General features: G+C 46.1%; 1 protein-coding gene across 1 annotated transcript; it reads right to left on the bottom strand.

Annotated features, from left to right (window-relative positions):
• Positions 1 to 1173: 1173 nt before the first annotated feature.
• ncbp3 (nuclear cap binding subunit 3) lies at positions 1174 to 20773 on the bottom strand. Its single transcript, XM_030746176.1, has 13 exons — positions 20526 to 20773; positions 19586 to 19651; positions 19233 to 19338; positions 19012 to 19137; positions 9437 to 9562; positions 9212 to 9363; positions 9022 to 9130; positions 7232 to 7331; positions 5456 to 5565; positions 4337 to 4643; positions 3091 to 3242; positions 2856 to 3017; positions 1174 to 2779 (listed from the first exon to the last, which is right to left on the bottom strand). Exons 1-13 carry the CDS (start codon positions 20706 to 20708, stop codon positions 2433 to 2435), a joined length of 2046 nt encoding a protein of 681 aa, XP_030602036.1. The 5' UTR covers positions 20709 to 20773; the 3' UTR covers positions 1174 to 2432.
• Positions 20774 to 21309: the final 536 nt, after the last annotated feature.

Below are 21309 nucleotides of genomic sequence, written 5' to 3'. Positions count from 1 at the left end.
TGCAGTCAGCATGATTTATGAAGGGCTTATATATAAAATGCAGAAATAACCTGTTTTTCAACAATCTTTAGGAGTCTGTGTTATTGTACCTACATTATAATCAATCCTGAGCTTTTTGGCCACTTCAAATATCTTTATAGATCTGTGATGTTATATTTGTTGTGATTTCTGCAGCCTTCTGAGCCAGATTTCTGTTTAAAAAGACATTTTTAATGTCAGTTTTTACCTTGAAAAAAAAAAACCAAATATATAAAAGTCACTTTGTCAAAAACTGAGTGCAGCTTCTACCTTGTGATAGAAACGCTGTTTCTCAGTCAAAATGACCTGATATCATTCATGAGAGATTTGTTTGACACGTTTCACAGATTATAGGTCAACAAGTCATTTACAGCCATTTAAATACAGGGAATAAAATTTTTGGCAAATACTGAAAATTGCTGTTTGGCAGAAGATCACTTTTTGGCACAACACCACCCTCTACTACATACTATAGTAGAGGACTTTTCAACTTCTTCAGCTCCCCCCCCCCCACTTACTGGTTTGTACTGAAGTCCAGCTTTTGTTGTTTGGGTGCTGGGGGGCTCCTGCATTAGCCGCAGCTCTGCTTCGCTCCACCTGTTACGACTCGCTCTGTAAGTTTGACTGCGCCGTGACTCCAGATGTTTCTTCATATTTGACGTAGTGTTTTTGAAGCTAGATAGCACTTTGTCGCCAGCACAGAGTGCACAACTAACCTTGATGTTGTCATCTTTAGCTGACACAGACTCACTATAGTGTCTGTATTTCAGCTAGAAAACGCGCATCTCTCTCCTCCCTCCATTGTTTATGTTTGTGTCGCTGTGCTGTTGTTGTCCTCATGCTGGAAACAAGACTTAACTGTTGCATCTGCCAGACGTCACTCCCCGAGACACAAGAAGAAAGCAAAAATATATCTTTGTACTGAGGAAAATGACAAAAATAGTAACGCACAGTGACTTGGATAAGTAACTTTAATCTGATTACCGGACTGCAAATAGTAACACGTTAGATTACTCGTTACCGAGAAAAAGTAGTCAGAGTAACGTGTTACTAAGTAGCGCGTTACTGACATCACTGGTATTTGGACAGGTAGTGTTTCTCTTAAATTTCTGAGGTGTGCTAGTCACAGTTACAGGAAGAGGACTCAGACACGTGTTGAATAAAACATCAGCCAGTATTTAATAATGATCAACTGAGGAGCAGCAGTCTGATGTCACCTGTGTGTGGACCCCAAAGATTCCATTTAAAAACAACATATCATGTGACCCACAGAAACACTGAGCTCAAGTCCACACACACCTGTTCATCCATAACAGCAGAGAAAGTGATTAAAAAAAAAAAAAAAAAGTCTCACAACCATCAGAAAATGATCCTCACAGATTCGGTCCCTCTTTCAGCTTCTCGAGTCTGTCGCATCAGTCCCGCAGCTTTAAGAGGAACGACATGAACACGCTGGACGCCGGAGGCGGAGTCAGCTCAGGATACTCTCACTGACCCTCCTGGGTTCTCGCTCTGAACCGGAGAGGTAATCTGGAAAAACAATTGCTTTGGAAATAAAGTTCTGAACTGGATCAGATCGCACCGCAGCCAGACGGAGAAAAGCTGAGGAATGGTGGCGAGCGGCGCGGCAGTGAAGGTTTGATTCTCGGAGGACGGGCCGGACTCGGCTGTGAAGATAGTTTTCATGGAATGACGATAGGAGAGCAGCAGGTGAGGAGGAGGTCCCGGGAACAAAAGTGTCTCCCTTCAGTTTCTCATTAGCATCGAACTGCGCAGGAATTCCTCTGAAATACAGAGGAAACTCACGGTGGATCGGTCACCATGGACACGAGGATCCGTGTGTCACCTGCTGCAGGTGGAAACAGGCCACACCCCCTGAGCAAACACACCCAAATGAATCAATATGGGTTCAAATGGACGCTGCACTGAGGAAATTTTTACTGCATTACCTGCCATCAGACAGGAAGTGAGGTCATTACACTCAAGACTCCATCGTGGTAACTTTTAGCTTTAATATTCTAGTTATTGTTTTTAGTGGCGTCTCACTCCAAACTGCAGGAGAAATATGAGGGTGAGAGTAAAGGTGGGCGGAGCTCAGAGGGAGCATGGGGGCGGGGCTTCAGAGGGACATAAATGACATATAGAGGATAGTGTCAAATTCTGTATTTCTGTTGAAATTTTATGAATATATTGTAAGCAGCAGCTCATCGCCGGCCCCGTTTCCTGTTTAAGTTGCGAGGTGTAACAGTCTCCGACCATCCCTGCCTCCATCTGCTCCTCAAACACGATATGAATCAAGTCCTGCACTCGCCTCAGGTCTGCTGTTGGTGCTGCTTTGTGTCTTTAGTTTATTTTACTGCAGATTTAAAGTCCATCAGAGGAAACGCCCCTCCTCCTCTTCCTCCTGTGTTGGTTCAGGCGTCGGAGTCGTCGCTGCTGTCGCGGCTGATCTCGATCTGCAGCGACGGCAGGTTGTCCAGCCGACTCTTCTTCATCTTGTGGGTAAGACGCTCCTGTTTCTGTTTGATCATGGCGCCCCACATCCTCTGCAGCGTCGAGTCGTCTTCCTCATCCCCGCGGCCATCTTCTTCCTCCTCGTCCTCCTTTCCATCTTCTCGTCTCCTCTCGCTTCTACTGCCGCTCCTGCCGTCCCGGCCTGAAGAAGACGAGGAGAACAGCCCAGCTGAGCGGCCGCTCGATCTGTCGTGACGCCTGGCGCTGCCGTCAGTGTCGCCAGAGCCGAGCCTGCTCCACAGCCCACCTGCAGACGAGAGGGAGGGAAAGATTTGACCTTCTGTTCAGAAAAAAGAAGAAAGAGGTTCAAGTCTCCTGCATACCCGTTTTTCTGTCTTTGGATGAGTGGCTTCTGCTGTCTTGACTGGCCACGCCCAGCCTGCGATGCACGTCTCTGGCTGGAGGCGTGTCTCTCGGGGACAGCGGCGAGGGGGAGCGGCGTCTGTCTGGAGAGTAGCGTCTTTTCCCGAGTCGCTGCCGTACGTCTGCGGAGAGCGGCAGAGAGTCAGAGGCCTTCCTCGCAGCAGCAGAACAAACATCTGGATTTAAAAAGCTCACCTGTCTTCCCGCTGCTGACCACCGGAGGGGGCTGTCTGTGCTGAGAGTGCCCCTGCCTCTTCTCCTCCAGCAGCTGCCGCACGTCCGTCACCTCGGTGGGTGACGAGGATTTGGTCCTGCTCTGTGATGATCCCGACGTTCCGATCCTGTTCCTGAAGGATGCGAAATAAACGGAGTGAAAACCTGAAGTATTTGCAGCCAGATGTTTGTGCGAGCACGGAAACTAAAAACGGACCTTTATGTAGATGAGAGCGATGAAGAAACTGACCTCAAACTGTGAGGTAAGGCTGTGCAGCTAATCACTGTTTCAAATCAGTTACAGTTATGATTCCAACAGCAACAATAAATGAGTTTCTTTCATTCTTATTTATAAATGGTGCTCCTGCATTGTTTTGCACTTTAACCACTTTCTAGAACCTCAGACTCACCGTCCAGCAGGCTGCAGCAGCTTTGCTTCGGCTTCAAAATGTGGAGCCAGGAAACCAATGAGTAACATCCATCTTTTATATACAGTTTGTGGCTAATGCTTATAACTGTAGTGGATGGAAGCTGGTTATAATTCACACGGTACAGATTTCATCAGAATTTGGTTGAATCCTGAGCTACATTCTGCTGATTCCTGCAGGTTCAACTCGGGTTTAAAGAGTTTAGTGTGGGAATCTTTAATTATTCTAATCAAATTATTATTCAGATTAAAGCTTCTTCCACCCTGATAAGAACTTCTTCCTGAGGAATGAGGGTTAAAGACACGTCCACACAGGAAGAAGTTTGCTCGTGAATCCAGTGCGGTCACTGGAAGAGTGGTCAGCGGTGTCCTGCTTTTTCATTGGCAGTCGCTTCAATTGCTCACCTCAAAGTTATGAAAAGTTTAACTCGGGAGTCGCCCCCTTAAAAACAACGATCTGGTATCTGAAGCTAGTTTTAAAAGGAAGCAGGAAAACAAGCTTTCTGTGCTCTTGTTTTTCAAAGTAAAAGCTCTGCAAACATGATTAGCGGATTTCTGTCCTCTTATTTTGGCGCTCAACTTCAGTGAGAGTTCGAATCAGTCAATAATCCTCTTGTAACTGCTGACCATCACCACAGGGTGGAGCACCTCCCTGCTGTTCTGCAGTGGACACACACACACACACACACACAAACACACACACACACACACACACACACACACACACACACACACACACACACACACACACACACACACAGATGAAACAGTGAGGGACAGATGAGCGTGAGCGGTTCTGACCGGATGCTCTTCAGGTGAGACTCCAGCTCGTCGGCATACATCGTCATCTTCTTGCTCTTCTTCGGTGACGGCGTGGAGATCATCTTCAGCTCCAGGTCGTAGTCCATCTCGTCCGACTCGGACCACGGAGACGGAGAGCGGTCCCCCCGGCTGCGGAGACCCGCCCCCAGCGAGCGCGAGCTGCCGCCCCTCTCCCTGTACTCCACCACCCTGTCATCAGAGTCCATGTCCTCATCACCTTCATCTTCCTCCTCCTCTTCCTCCTCTTCCTCCTTGATCGGCTCCTCAGGCAGGTTGACGAGGTCAGCTGAAAGTGAAGTCATTACAACATTAGCAGTGAAGCTAATATCACCCAAAAAAGCCTCATTTATCTAACGAGCCAAACAGGAAATCGATCATCAGGTAAAAACTGCTGTGTGCATGGGCGGGACATCAGAGTTTCTTTTTCCCTCCAGATTTTAATGTGCGATCTCTGACCAAGTTAAACTGATTTCTCCGGGTCGGTCCCCCACATGGATCCACGAATCACACTTTAACTCCACCGTGAACTCGTATTCCTGAAACACCGACCCAACGCTGCAGCTCAGAGGACGAAGCGACACGGGCCCACCGCGGGCTACACAGTGTGGGCCCCACTACTGGTGACATCACAGTAGCTACGCCCATTTTCATACTCTGTGCTAAGAGAGCTGTAGAGTATCTGCGGGGCATCAGTGACATCATCATCTCCATCAAAAACGAGCACAAGAGGATCTCAGTAAGGAAACCTCTGAGTCTGTCCCAACAGTTCACAGGCTCGGGTCAGGGTGGGAGGGAAGTGTTCGCTACAGATTTCAGGCATCTGCACAGCGAGGAAAAACCGAGTCCCTGCTTTCAGGGTGAGGTCTACACAGCTGATATTACTGGCACATACAGCTGTCTGCAGTTAATAATGGCTGATAAAGGAAAATTAAATAAATGTAAAGAAGAGATGAAAGAAAAACCCTTGAACCACATTATGACTGGATCTGATTTGTGGAGCGATCGTTTGGGTTTCAGGACGTATACTGCTCCGCCGGCATGGTTTCATCGACATGTTGGTGTGAATGACTCGGTGTGCGTATGGAGGCGGGATCTCACCGGAGTGTCGGTGTGTGTACGGAGGTGTGTGGCCCATGCTGTCTCCAATCAGAGGCTTCTTGCTCTTGATGACATCTCGTTGGATCCGACGGTTGTGATACCTCCTCTTCCTGGACAGATAATCTTTATTAAACACTAACAGGACTCATCACCAATGGGGATATCCTCCCATGATTAATGAAAATAATATTAGGATTAGGGGTGGGACTCGATTTAAAAAAATTAATCGAATTAATTAGAAGCTTTGTAATTAATTAATCGAAATTAATCACATTTTAATCGCATTTCAGTATTTAACATGATAAATATTAATTTAAGTTTAGTTGATGAATAAATCAATATACATAAGCTTAAACTTCAAAATGTTGTTCATTTTCCCACCAGTCTACTACACAGACTAATGAAAGGTGGAAGTGCTCCTGTGATAAGCAAACTCCTGGAATTAAAGTTAAGCATCATAACTGGATAGTTTTATTCAACATTAATGTCTCACTTAATATAGTTGGAAATTAATCATTAGCTCAGCTGTATTCCTTGATGCTGAAATGTGTTATGCTTGTTTTAACAGCTTATTTTGAATAAAAGAATTAAAATTAAACCACAAAAAGGAGAAAAAGTTCGTTCTCCGTTTAACCAGCTGTTTTTACACAGCTGTGCTTCACACTCATGGTTGCTAGGCGACATGAGCTACGCAGAGGTGAGGGCAGCTGATATGAAGGCTAGCTGCTCACTTCCTCCCTTTGCGGTCTATGTGGGCCGGGTCCTTCGAACAATGTGGCCCCTGAATTTGGACATTGTGCGTCGATATAATCTGTATGCCTGGAACTCGTGCACTGAGAAAAGTTCCACGGTACAAAGTGCGATTAAAATGCATTAAAAATTTTAATTTGTTATTTTCCCTGTAATTAATTGTGTTAAAGTCCCACCCCTAATTAGTTTATCAGGATAATATTACAGCCCCATTTCATAACAGAAACACTTCAGCAGACGTCTTTTTAACTTCTGCAAAACTATTCTGCCCTAATTTTTATCCAAATCCTTTTAGTTTATAATGTCTATTTATATAATCTATAACAATAAGCCAGACATAATGTATACTTACAAGGTATTCACATTCTATTACACTCGTGTGTGCAGGAATATTACTACATAATCTGCTGATATCAATGCATTATGTATAACATAATCATAAGGCAACCATGTTACTTACATTTGAGCAATATTGCTGAGCAGTAGGTATGGCTTTAATACTGCTCAATGATGAGTCACAGTCTGTACTATTTATAGCCATGAGTCATCCCAGACTAACAGGTTAGACGATGCTCAGCCAATCAGAAGTCAGCATCACAGGCTAATCAGTCAGGCCGCAGCCCAGAACTGATGTTTCTATAAACAGACTGACTCTTTACTGGAGGTTTCTCACCGCCAGCTGCTGCCAGCTGTTCAGGGACCGAAGTCAGCTGATAGATATGAGGAATCCCCACTTTCTCCATTTCAGTCAATAATGATCAAGTAGGTATAGCCAATCACACAGCACAGTATGATCACCTGATTAGGCTAAGCCAATCAGGCTGCATATCATTAGCATATATTACCATAGCATTAGCAGCCTGAAACCCTCCATGTTGTTTACTCTCCACTTTACATAAATACAGCCAAAGTGTACGAAGTTTATTAAACATCCCATAATATGAAATGTGGTTTTGGATTCTGCTGTATTTGATGGACCCAGTGAAAAAACGAGCAGATAAACAACCTTTGAACTACGAGTCTCACCACGAGTTGCTGAGGATTCCCTTCATGCCGCCGTAGTTCGGGTTCCCGTACTTCATGTAGTACCTGCTGCGGCGAGCGGCGCCCGGCTCCTTCTTATCATCTACAGACAGAAAACACCACACAGACGTTTGACTCCAGCTGGATCTAAAAACATTTCCTGTCTGTGTCTCCGCAGCAATAAAAGCATCAAACCATTGTTAATTCAGTTCCACCTGTGCAGAGGGTTCACTGTGAAATTAATTTCCAGTTTATGGACCGAGTACTCAGACGGGAAGGTGTTTAATTAAATATCTGCTAAATTGAAGCAGCTTGTTTCACTTCATCTCAACAAGCCTGTGAATACAGACCGACAAAGGGACAAACTCAAACATTCATGCACCGCTAAAGGCATCAAACGCAATATTAAAAATGATTGTGCTGTTTGTCCTGATCTGACTGCAATATTTTCATCTTGATCAAGACTCTGACTTCCCCCAATTAAACCAGTGTGATTCAACATGCGTGCTCCACCAAGTAAAACAAAAAGCAAAAGCATATGAAGCGTTCCCTCAATCACTGTCTGACCATGTGCCTGCATGAGCCAATCACTGCTGTCCCCTGCACCGGGCTGGGCTGTGTAACGCCACGGTAATCAAATGTCAGCACAGCAGAGGGTGAGGAGGAAGAGAGGAAATCCTTCAGATTTAATGCAGGTCGGATGCAGAGAGCGCTGTGTGTCTGCAACACACGGCAACACAACTTATTCAACTGCCTGAAAACACAAGCTGCAGCACAATGAAGGCCAACGATGTGAATCAGCTCAGACGCCCGTAAAAATGAGCCGATACAGCACGCCTGCGTCTCCGTGCAGCTCAGAGAAGCACTGACATCAGTGAACCAATCACACGAATGCTTCAGGTCAACACGCTGGACAACAGGTGGAAAAAGCTGCGCTGTATGGAAACCATCAGAGTGGAGACAGAGCGAGCTCTCAGATGGATGCAGCCAAAGGTTCATATTCTGCTTGTAGGAGGTGCACTCAGCTGAACACACCTCATCAGGATACAGGAAGCAGTGTGACGGCTGAGCAGCACTTTGTGTTACAGTTTTGTTACATGAACTTAAGTGAATGAGGGCGATTTGATGTGGATGATTTTACACCCTCGCTGCACAACAGAAAAACAACATTAAACCATCTCTGGGTTTCCTCCTGTTCAGATCTGTGCTCCTTATTTTACTTTCAGTTTAATGTTTTTCATCTTTATTCGTGTTTATGAACAGAGGACTTCACATTTTTCAAATTCCCTTTCTAATAAAACCAAAGAAAAAACAAAGTTTCGGCAGATCGATGATCTACAACAAGCCCGAGATTATTTGAGACCAGAGGTTCCCAAAGTGCTGCGGCCCACTAAAAAAAAATCAGAGACCCCATATATATACACATATATATACACATATATACACATATATATACACATATATACACATATATACACACATATATATACACATATATACACATATATACACACATATATACACACATATATACACATATATATACATATATACACATATATATACATATATACACATATATATACATATATACACATATATATATACACATATATATATATACACATACACACACACACACACACACACACACACACACGAAGGTTTTCAGCCTTGGGAGACGACACGTCCTCATAACCCTAACCACCAAGAAATGAGAAGATGCAAGTCTGTCTGTATCTGTGTGTGTGTGTCTCTGTGTCTCTGTATCTCTGCGTGTGTGTGTGTGTGACCTTGTGTGGCCAAGCGCAGGAACAGCTTGTTTCCTTTGAAGGGTTTGATGGCCGGCCGCAGGTCGTTCCTCAGCAGAGACGCCATCTCCGCTCTCGACAGGTCGTCCACCTGAGACGCACACAGTCGATGACTTCGCAGATCATTTACTGGAACTGATCAATAACCCTGATTGATTAGGCACTGTCCTACCTGGCCGCCCTCAGATTTCGTCTTCAGCGCCGTTTCTCCATCACTGTCTTTCCCCTCGATCTCCTCGCTGCGCTTCTTCGCTTCCTCCTCATCCTCATCCACCTCGCCTTCTTCCTCTTCCTCTTCATCATCTGACCCTTGACCCTGAAGACCTGTGACACAGTAATGTTTACTCATCATGGCGTGCAGTTCCCAGCAGTTTTCCCCTGCAGCACTCAGACTGACCTTTGCTCTGCTCGCCCGGCGGGTTGCCGCTCTCTGTCTCCGTGGTAACAGCCTCCGAGTCGGGCATCCGGCTGGTGTTGATGAGCGCTCGAATGGAGGTGTCGTCATCCAGCCAAACCACGTTACCTAGGAAACCATCAGGTGTCGATTAACATGTCTGATCAGGGCAGTTCAGCTAAGATTGGTAACTGTTCTGTTACACGATTAACGGAATACGTTAGTGCATGATGTATTGAGTTCAGTTTTGTACTGTCGCTTTAAGAGAGCTACGGAGCTTCCGGTCATGTGACCTAACTCAGGAAGTGAGAGCATGGCTACGGAAGAAACATGGAGTTGTGATACCACATGTAAGAGTATCGCGTAACATCTGCCTTTCATCTTAGGCGTGGTGATTGCATCTTGGGTATGTACGCTTTACACTAAGACAACTTTATTTTGAGATGTGTATTTTTTGGAACGAGTGTGTATTTTGTTGACGGTAACGGGAAATTGGATCGGAACGGCTTAGCGCCGGAGCACATTGTTCAGTGTGTCAACAAGCTATGATAACTGTTTAAACTTGTTAGTTGATAAAGTTAACATATCTTCTAGACCGAAGAGGTTATAGATACAGTGATGTTAAGATATGCGGTTCATGTAATTGTGTATATTTCTGTTGTGCTTACGTACGTTAAGAGAAATTAGTATATAACTGTTTTGTGTTTTCATGTGTTTTAGTTTCACACTTTTCTGAGTCTTCAATAAACCTGTGGACAAGCTGACAACGTCTTCAGAGTCTTGAAGTAGAAAAGAGTTTATCTGTCTGTCCAGAGATATATACAGGACATGTATTGAGGACAGAACAGTGAAACCAAGGCTTTCTAGCGGACAAGACAGCGCAGTGTTACTTACCTGGTCACATGTGGCATGTGAATAGTCATCACGGAAGCAGTAAAGTGGAGCTACAACGCTAACCTACGCCATGGCAGAAAAAGCTTCATCATTAAAGACACGCTCTCAAGTGTCAGCTGCAACATCAGTATCCAGAGCATCTTCTACTGGCTCAGCGGCAGCCAAGGCCAGGGCAAGAGCAGAGGCCGCTAAGACACGCCTTACCTTTCTAGAAGAGGAAGTAAGCTTAAAACTGGAGAAAGCTAAGCTAGAAGCAAGCATAGAAATGCTGAGTCATAAAAAAGAAGCTGCTGCAGCCATTGCAGAGGCAGAAGCACTTGAAGCAGCTGTCGATGGAGCAAGTGAGAAACACAGCTGCAAACTGAATCTCGACTCCTCTCCCTTGGAAGCCACGGAACGCACAAGACAATATGTGGTCGACCAGGCTAAAGTCAAAGGTTCAGAACTTTCACAGGATTCTGAACAGCTAGGCGAGGACATTTCTCCTGTAAAGGCAGAGCCAAGCACAGGCTTCAGCGCCTCACACCTCAAGCCAAAAGCAAAACCGTTCGTGCCAGGGCGAAACGGTGCAGTTCACTCTACTTTACAGCAGCCCTACGCTTATGAAGATAAGTACAGCCCGGCATCACGTAAAGTCAAGTTTGATAGAGATTTTGTCTCCCCCATGCAGCGCCCGAGTTTGACATCGTACCCAGTATCTCCTGACATCAACGACGGTGGCATAAACACGAACGACTTTGTGAGGTACTTAGCGCGTCGTGAGCTAGTGGCTACAGGCTTATTGCAGTTCAACGATAGGCCACAGAATTACAGAGCGTGGAAACGGTCCTTTCTCACCGTGACTGCAGGTCTGACCCTCTCGCCAAGTGAGGAAATGGATCTACTGCTCAGGTGGCTTGGTAAGGAGTCTGCAGAGCACGTGGAGCAGATCAGAGCAATTCATATTAACCACCCAGCAGCAGGGCTTGCTATGACATGGGACAGACTCGATCAAATATATGGATCACCAGAAGCGATAGAGGACGCCCTGTTCAGGCGTATTGACTCCTTCCCTAAAATCACAAGCCGGGATTACTCAAAACTGACAAGGTTAAGTGATCTGCTGATGGAACTCGAGGCAGCTAAAGCAGATGGAGACTTACCGGGTCTTGCCTTCCTCGACACAGCAAGAGGGGTCAACCCGATTGTTCAAAAACTCCCATTTCATCTGCAGGAAAAGTGGGCTTCAGTTGGTGCATGTTACAAGCAGCAAAATCGTGTTTCTTATCCACCCTTTGTGTGCTTTGTAGAGTTTATCAGTCAGGAAGCGAGGACAAGGAATGACCCAAGCTTTAAATTCACCTCTTACACAGACATTCTCCCAAAGCCAGAGAAGTCAGTCTGGAGACAAAACAAATACAGTGAGGTCTCCGTCCACAAAACTGAGACGTCTTTCAAAACGGCGACAGAGACTGGTGAGCCTCCAACAAACTCTGAAAACATAGAGAAACAGTGTCCTATCCACAGGAAGCCACACCCCTTAAGTAAATGTCGTGGATTCAGAGAAAAGACCATTGAGGAGCGTAAAACATTTCTGAGACAGAGGAACGTCTGTTTCAAATGCTGCGCTTCATCCACACACATCGCCAGAAACTGTAAAACTAAAGTCCAGTGTGCAGAATGTAAGAGTGACAGGCATAACTCAGCACTTCACCCCGGACCTGCTCCATGGACTAGAGAGGAAGCCTCGCCTCAAGAGCACGGCGGGGAGGAGGACAACCTTTCGGAATCGCAAGTCACGAGCAAATGCACTAAGGTTTGTGGTGAAAATCTATCAGGTAGATCTTGCTCTAAGATCTGTCTTGTGAATGTGTACCCCGCCGGCCGGCGAGAAAAGGCAGTGAAGCTGTATGCAATATTGGATGAACAGAGCAACCGCTCGCTGGCTCGCTCTCAGTTTTTCGATCTGTTTAACAACCAAGGCCCAAGTGCTCCTTACGTGTTGAGGACATGTGCGGGAGAAAAGGAGACTATGGGAAGACGGGCCAGTGGCTTTGAAGTGGAATCACTAGATGGAACAGTGAGGATCCCACTACCAAGTCTCATTGAATGTAATGACATTCCTAACAACCGGGATGAAATACCAACCCCCAGCGCAGCTGTTCATCACCCACACCTGAAATCAGTAGCCCATCTCATCCCAGAGATTGACTCACAGGCTCAAATAATTCTCCTTTTGGGCAGAGACATTATCAGAGTCCATAAGGTCCGCAAGCAGGTGAATGGCTCGCACAACCAACCCTATGCTCAGAAGTTGGATCTTGGGTGGGTTATTGTTGGTAATGTGTGTCTTGGAAGAGTTCACAGACCACCTACAGTCAGGGCGTTCTATACACACACCACAGAGTTGGAACGTCCTAGCCTCTTTGATCCGTGTCCTAATGTATTCCACATTAAGGAGAAATACAGTGACATTCAGGTCCTCAAACATCCGCCAGCATCACCTGAAGAAAGCAGTCCTTGTGACACAGGTCACCTGGGACGCACAGTGTTTGAGCGCAGCAGGGATGATGACCAAGTGGCTCCCTCAGTCCAGGACATTGCATTCATAAGAATAATGGATGAGGGATTAACAAGGGACCCAGACGGTAGTTGGATCGCTCCGTTGCCCTTTAAATCGCCACGCCAACATCTCCCTGGCAACAGGCCCCAGGCACTAAAACGTCTTATGTCGCTTAAACGCAACCTCGACAGGAAACCCGAAATGAGGGATCACTTTCTCAGGTTCATGGAGCAGATGTTTGAAAATGGTCATGCGGAGTTAGCTCCTCCTCTCGGCAAGGATGAAGAACGTTGGTATCTGCCAATATTTGGCGTCTACCACCCAAGAAAACCAGACAAAATCCGGGTGGTGTTCGATTCAAGCGCCCCATACGATGGTGTGTCGCTCAACGACACCTTATTAACGGGACCTGACTTGAACAACACACTGCTTGGTGTCCTGATTCGTTTCAGAAGAGAAGCGATTGCGTTCACAGCAGACGTAGAACAGATGTTCTATTGTTTCCTGGTAAGGGAAGAAGACAGGAACTTCCTGCGGTTCCTTTGGTTCCAGGGCAACGATCTTAGCAAAGACGTTGTAGAATATCGCATGAGAGTACACGTGTTTGGGAACAGCCCATCACCCTCTGTGGCTATTCATTGCCTGCACCAGTCAGTCCAGCTCAGCGACTTCCATGTGGACCCAGATGTCAAGCACTTTGTGATGCGAGACTTTTATGTGGATGATGGCTTGACGTCGTTGCCCACAGTTGAGGAGGCTGTTAGCTTGTTGAGAAGGACACGAGACACTCTCTCAAAGTCAAACCTGAGACTCCACAAGATCGCAGCGAACAATAGAAAGGTCATGGAGGCTTTTCCGCAGAGCGATCATTCAAGCGACTTTAAAGATCTTAACCTGGATGCAGACGTGCTACCGACACAACACAGTCTGGGTATCAAGTGGGACCTCCAAACCGACTATTTCCTCTTCACTGTCTCAGAGGAGGTTAAGCCATACACTCGACGGGGTGTCTTGTCCACCATCAACAGCCTCTATGATCCTTTAGGATTCGCAGCGCCAGTCACAATACAAGGCAAAGCTATCCTCAGGGAGCTTACAGCGGAGAACGGGGATTGGGATGCTCCATTGCCTCAAGAGATGGAAGGAGTTTGGACATCATGGAGAGCCTCTTTGACAGAGCTATCTAAACTTTCAGTTCCGAGGCCCTACACCCCAACATCAACCTCCGGTGCTGTGAGAAGAGAGTTATGTGTGTTTTGTGATGCTTCAATTAAGGCCATCGCAGCAGTCGCATACTTGAAGGTCACAGATTCAGCTGGGAACAACTTCGTGGGATTTGTAATGGGGAAAGCAAAACTAGCACCCCGACCAGAGCACACGATCCCTAGGTTAGAGCTGTGTGCAGCAGTACTTGCTGTGGAGCTAGCAGAACTCATCTCAACAGAACTGGACCTAAAGCTTGATGCAGTGACTTACTACTCAGACAGCAAGGTAGTCTTGGGATATATACATAACGAGACTAGACGTTTCTACGTCTACGTGAGCAACAGGGTACTTCGTATCCGGAGATCTTCCAGGCCAGACCAGTGGTGTTATGTGTCCACGGACAAAAACCCGGCAGACCATGCAACACGCTTTGTCCCAGCAAGCCGTTTGACGGACACAAACTGGTTAACCGGGCCACCATTCTTGACCTCAGGAAAAACAAACGAGTCTGGAAATGCTTTTGGTCTGGTTGATCCTACTTCAGACCCAGACATTCGACCTCTTGTGTCTACCCTGAGTACTGCAACTTCAGTCAACCAACTTGGGTCTCAAAGGTTTGCCAAGTTCTCCAGTTGGAAGGCAGTAACTCGAGCTATTACTCGTCTTGTACACATAGTCAGAGCCTTCAACACCGCAGGGAAGGCAAAGAGCTCTTGTAAGGGCTGGCATTACTGCAACTCAGAGTTTACAGCAGACGAGTCGGAACAAGCGCTGACAATCATCATCCGAGCCACACAAGAGGAAGAGTATGAGCAAGAAATCAAATGCATCCAGAGGCAGGAGGAAATTAACAAAAGCAATCCTATTAGGAAACTGAGTCCTTATATCGACGACCATGGTCTTCTGAGAGTCGGAGGACGTCTCGACCATTCAAGCCTTGATCAAAATGAAAGGAATCCGTTGATCATACCTGGCAAACATCACGTTGCTACGCTGCTCATCAGACACTATCATAAACAGACTGAGCACCAAGGGCGTTTGTTTACAGAAGGTGCTGTCCGCGCAGCTGGCTATTGGATAGTTGGCGGGAGAAGGAAAGTGAGCAGCATCGTCTACTCTTGTGTCACCTGTAGACGACTAAGAGCTCCAACTTGCATCCAGAAAATGGCTAGTCTGCCATCAGATCGTCTTTCAACAGACCCTCCTTTTACAAATGTAGGTTTGGATGTGTTTGGTCCATGGGTCGTTGCCTCACGGCGTATTAGGGGAGGTCTCTCATGCAGCAAGCGATGGGCGGTGATCTTCACAGGCATGAGTGTAAGGGCAGTTCACATAGAGGTCATCGAGACTCTGGACACCTCTAGTTTCATCAACGCCCTGAGACGCTTCCTCGCTGTGCGGGGACCTGTGAAACACATTCGGTCTGACCGCGGCACAAACTTCGTCCGTGCCTGTAAAGACTTGAAGATTCCTTCGAACATTGACGGGACGAAGGTGAAGACTTACCTGTCAAATCAAGGTTGTTCGTGGACCTTCAATCCACCACATGCATCCCATTTTGGTGGTACATGGGAAAGGATGATAGGTCTTGCTCGAAGGATTCTGGATTCCATGTTCTTTCAACTCAAAGACAAACTCACTCATGAAGTGTTGGTGACCTTCATGGCGGAGGTCGCAGCTATTATAAATTCCAGACCTCTCATTCCTGTGGGAACAGATCCTGATGATCGGTTCATACTTACGCCAACTGCTCTTCTAACGCAGAAGGTTAGCGGTGTTCCAGTTCCTGCAGGGGAATTTGGAGAGTCGGACCTCTACAAACGTCAGTGGCGTCAAGTGCAACACTTGTCCAACACCTTTTGGGACAGGTGGCGGAAGCAGTTCCTACCAACTCTACAGCCTCGCAAGAAGTGGCATTCCACTCATCCGGATATCACACAAGGAAGTGTTGTTCTTCTCAAGAACGTGCAAGCACCGAGAAATGAGTGGCCCCTTGGACTGGTAACCAAGACTTTTCCAAGTAAGGACGGAAGAGTACGTCAGGTGGAAGTGAAAACCATGAAACCTGGTGGAAACGCGTTCTTTCTTAGACCTATTTCAGAGACAGTTCTTCTTTTTCCTCCTGATGTTTAGATGTTTGTATTAGTTAAGATGATAACTGTTTGGGTGACGTGTAACCACGTCAGGCGGGGAGTGTTCTGTTACACGATTAACGGAATACGTTAGTGCATGATGTATTGAGTTCAGTTTTGTACTGTCGCTTTAAGAGAGCTACGGAGCTTCCGGTCATGTGACCTAACTCAGGAGGTGAGAGCATGGCTACGGAAGAAACATGGAGTTGTGATACCACATGTAAGAGTATCGCGTAACATCTGCCTTTCATCTTAGGCGTGGTGATTGCATCTTGGGTATGTACGCTTTACACTAAGACAACTTTATTTTGAGATGTGTATTTTTTGGAACGAGTGTGTATTTTGTTGACGGTAACGGGAAATTGGATCGGAACGGCTTAGCGCCGGAGCACATTGTTCAGTGTGTCAACAAGCTATGATAACTGTTTAAACTTGTTAGTTGATAAAGTTAACATATCTTCTAGACCGAAGAGGTTATAGATACAGTGATGTTAAGATATGCGGTTCATGTAATTGTGTATATTTCTGTTGTGCTTACGTACGTTAAGAGAAATTAGTATATAACTGTTTTGTGTTTTCATGTGTTTTAGTTTCACACTTTTCTGAGTCTTCAATAAACCTGTGGACAAGCTGACAATGTCTTCAGAGTCTTGAAGTAGAAAAGAGTTTATCTGTCTGTCCAGAGATATATACAGGACATGTATTGAGGACAGAACAGTAACATTTGATATTTTTGGTTTCCATGACAACCACAACTTTGACAGCCAATCACAACTGAGTTCAGTTTAAGAGTTCTGCGTGAACGTCTCCGTGTGCATCCGGCTTTCATCGCTCCCATGCAGTCCAAATCCCAACTGCACGTCGCTGGACGCAGAGGACCCGCCCATCGGTCAACGCTGATTGGTCGACGAGCAAGAAGCTCAGAGCGCGGCTGCAGCGACGCTTTCACTTCACGCTCCTCCACGGCTGATGGACCAACAACAGCACCGGAGAGACGAGCCCACAGACCGGCTGTACCACGTTACTGACTACGCCCCCAGCTGGCAGCAGACGCCCTCTGCAGGTAGGCGGGCTGCCCGTGACCATCTTCAGGCTGAATCATAATTTCAGCTTTACAGATGAAGGAAACTAAGCTGAGGTCATAACCTGGGAAAAAGCTCAGTGAGACTTTGTGTTATTCACCAATCATGTCCGAGCGACCACCAGGGGGTGGGAGGGGCATCAAGTGATACAAACAGGGATAAAAATGCTGTCAGTGCCCCTAATTACAGGTCTCAGTGGATCCTAATGGGTGCAGATGAGCCTCAGTGACTTCATTCATCACATCATTCCAAAAGCAAACGGCTGAGTAAGAACCAGGAATAAAAAAACGCTGAAATGATCATAAATATAAACCACTGAGAACGCCCTGTGATCAGCACTATTCTGGTGAGAGAGATACATGGACTTCATGAGCACGGGGAGTTTCTGACTAACGTTCTGCACATCGGCTTTCATGGAAACAACACTGAGCTGACAGATGTTACACATCAGGAAGTTCTTAACCAGACGCAGCAACAAACACTCATCAGTGTTACAATCCCCCCCGAAACAGAAGCAAACATAACCTCAGCCTGAATGTGTGAAAGCTCTGAATCACAGTGTGTTCTTACCTGCATCAGGACAGCGTTTATGATCTAACTGTGATCATATGATCTGTATATTTAAACACATCAACTGTCCTTATTTGTAATGAGTAACAAAATAAAAATGAAACCCTTAAATCCAGCACACACGCTCATAAAAACCAAAATGAAACAATAAGCTGGAACATCTTTTAACACTTCTGCTATCAAACTGCGCCCGGCCTGAATATCACAGAGAAACCTGCAAAATAAAAAACGCATGAATGTATGGCGGCTGTCAGAGACGCAGCGATCAGCATGAGAAGCCTGTACGATCCCACACCGAGGGCGTGGTGTAAAAAACCCTACATGACCTCCTCCTCTGTGGCTATGAGCTATGATGTGCAGAAGAGTTTCAGTAAACTTGACCTGACCTTGAGGTCAAAGTCACCAAAGTTCAGACGTCCAGCGAGGTGATGATTACACCCCATCAGCCTTAAATGAATTCATAAAAAATGGAATTTAACTTTCCAGAAACGGGAGCCGGTCATCTGCTGCCTTCACTGGTTAGCCTGGGGTCAGCATTAGGAGTACATGACCTGTGACCCCGAGGCTGCGTCTGTGTCTCCTCCTGGTCTCAAACTAGGATCTTTCACGTGTAACGTGTTATGGGCTGACTGCGGTTCTCCATTAGCAGAGTGTCATCACGGGCAGCCCGCCCACCTGCAGAGAGCGTCTGCTGTCAGGAGGGGGCGGAGCTGAAGTGAACACCAGTGTTAAAAACAGTGTAAGCATCACTGCAGCCGCCATCTGAGCTTCTCAGGCTGGACTTTTGCTCTTTGATGGGTTTCTTTCGTGTTTCTGCCGCTCCCGGTGAATTCTGCTGTCGGTGTGTCGACCAATCAGCATTCGACCTACGCACAGTTGCGCTCCACGCTGTTGGGTTTTTGGAGGAATGCACACGAGTGCGTTTGCAGAGGTGCAGAGAGGAGTTTTCAGCCACTGCTTTAGTCAACAACACAACACATTCAACACAAGTCAGTCACATTTAAAACAAACTGATTATATTTGAAATCTGCCGCCTGTGCAGCAGATTCACAGACCGGACGCTGCGGACTGAGTCACACCAGGAGGTAAACTCTTCTTCTGCAGGAGAAAAGTGACGGCGAGGAGAAATTTGTGCCTGTGTGCGCTACTCACAGGAAGTGTCATCGATCCACTCGATGTGAGCCGGAGGATACTCTTTAAAGTATCCAAAGACATCCTGCGTGCTCATGTCGTCCACACCCATCACGTGGATCGCCTCCATACGCAGCCTGGGGATGGCTGGGCACCACAGAAGAGGAGGAAGAAGCAGACGCGTTAAACTCCCCATCAGGACAACCTGGATCTGCCTGCTGTGAACGATCGTGGACTCCTACCTTTCTTCATGGCATCTTTATCCAGGAAAACGTTCCTCTGTCCAACGCTCTCCTCACCACGGAAATGGAAACGCTGCGCCCGCTTCTCTTTCCTCTCAATCGCCTCCTGATTTAAAAAAAAGAAAAACTCACGTATTCAGAGCAGTCTGAAACCTGGGCGTCTGACTCAGGTATCACTCTTTCACACATCCTCTGCCAAATCAGGTCTCACACATGCATCCTGACCCTGCAGGCCCTCTGTTAGAAACTCTTCTATGTAATTCACTAACTGTGGGCCGACAGCAGCAGGATCACTTCCCACAGTCACTGGATTTATCCTCACTGATGCCGAGTGACCGAGCAACACGGCTTACCTTTGAGTTGACATCAATTCCAGTGATGAAGGCTCCCGCCTTGTTCTCATACCGCCGGCTGGTGTCCTGCAAAACAACCATAAACAGTTCACGCTGACCTCAGCCAGAGGAGGGCTGCTGGTTTCACTTTCACTTTGAGCCTCATGTCTGTTTCTGTTGTTTGATTCAGCAGCATTTGGTAGGAAAGCAGCTGCAAATGAATCAAACACTGACATTATTCAAAAGGTTTGGCCTGCAAACATCACAGCAGCAGCTACACTAAAGAGCAGTTGCTTTAACTTTAATTCAGCTGTCACAGTAAGAAAGGGAACCAAGAAAACCTTCATTTCCACAGCTGATAAACTGCTCTGCATACTGTGGCTGCGGAAATACCTGGAAAAACATGAATACTGTAGGTCTATGATTAAAAAAAGTAGGCGGAATTGTTCCGTAAGTGTTAAAATAATAACTTCCCCGTTCTGCCTCCTCCTGCACGTAAAAACGTTAAACTTCCTAGTTTTAGATTTGGGCACAGCAGCAGCAGCAGGAGGAGGAAACAACAAAGGAAATGCCTGTAAAATAATAAACTCCAGGTTTACGCTTAGAAGGCCGAATCGTTCAGTCTGTGCATGTGTATTAAAATATTTCATAAAAATTAACGACTTTCCTTCTCTGCCTTGTTTAGCCGTAAATCTCTTAGATTTGATCTTATTTAAATGGGGTTTGGTGGGACAACCGCTCCGTACAAACAGCACGTGAACAAATCAACAAGTGACGGAAACAAACACGAACGCACGAACAGGCCGGAAATGCAAACCTGCCCCTATACTAGCGGCTCCAGCCCCACAGCCCCGGGGAAGGAGCCGGGAGGCCAGGTAGCCGCACGACGACACTTGCCGCGAATCTACCGGGCGGAGGAGACGCCAGTCCCCGGTGTGCCGGGGCCTAGTCCGGGGCTTACCGGCAGTAGCTCCTTCAGGGAGCGGTTAACAGAGATGTCCTCGGCCTCCAGCTCTCCCTCCTCCACCTCCATCGGCTCGGCTTCGCGGGCGTCTCTGTCCGACTCGGAGTCCGAGTCCGAGTCTGAGCGGTCCGAGCCGCTGTCTGATTTCACCGACACCCGCAAGCTGCGCACTGCCTCCATGGTGCTAACGGAACCCCGAACAACTGCCGCTGCGGCTGTGGCGCTTTGCTGACCCGGAAGTGCTCCCCGAGTCTTCTGCTGCACTGAAGCGTCGCGCCGGAGCTTCATCGCCCTCTGTTGGTAGCAACGGCAACGACACAGCAGCGAGCGGAGGAGGCACGGCTTTATTTACAATAAAATAATTATTTAAAATTAAAAGTTATTTACAATAAACTAATTATTTACAGTAAAATAAGTTACAATAACATTTAATGAATTAAGTTTAATGTAATTAAATAAATAAATTAAATAAATAATATAAATAAATAAATAAAATATCTAATATAATAATTTATAATAAAATATATTTACAATAAAATGTAATACATTTAAATGAATCAAATAAATAACATTTACAACAATATAATTTAATACATTTAATAAAACAAATTTACAATAAAAATAATCTAAAAATTGTGATAACATTATGAGTGTTACAAACCACACACACAAAAGTAAGCACAGTTTAAGTCTAAAAACCATTTTATTAATAAATGAAAAAGTATTCATCCAAATTATTAATTCCACAAAGGCTGAGAAATTAAAAATAAAAAAATCTAGA

Source organism: Archocentrus centrarchus, chromosome 14, assembly GCF_007364275.1.
Source record: "Archocentrus centrarchus isolate MPI-CPG fArcCen1 chromosome 14, fArcCen1, whole genome shotgun sequence".
Taxonomy (NCBI): domain Eukaryota; kingdom Metazoa; phylum Chordata; class Actinopteri; order Cichliformes; family Cichlidae; genus Archocentrus; species Archocentrus centrarchus.
This window is presented reverse-complemented; position numbering and strand designations above follow the sequence as displayed.

Bases quoted from the DNA above. Each gene is read 5' to 3' on its own strand.
- ncbp3 (XM_030746176.1), bottom strand. From the start codon at position 20,708: ATGGAGGCAGTGCGCAGCTTGCGGGTGTCGGTGAAATCAGACAGCGGC. The intron at 19,339-19,585 runs GTAAGCCGTGTT...TTTTTAAATCAG, and splicing joins GAATTGATGTCAACTCAAAG to GAGGCGATTGAGAGGAAAGA. The intron at 3,243-4,336 runs GTCAGAACCGCT...CGCATCCTTCAG, and splicing joins TCTCACCTGAAGAGCATCCG to GAACAGGATCGGAACGTCGG.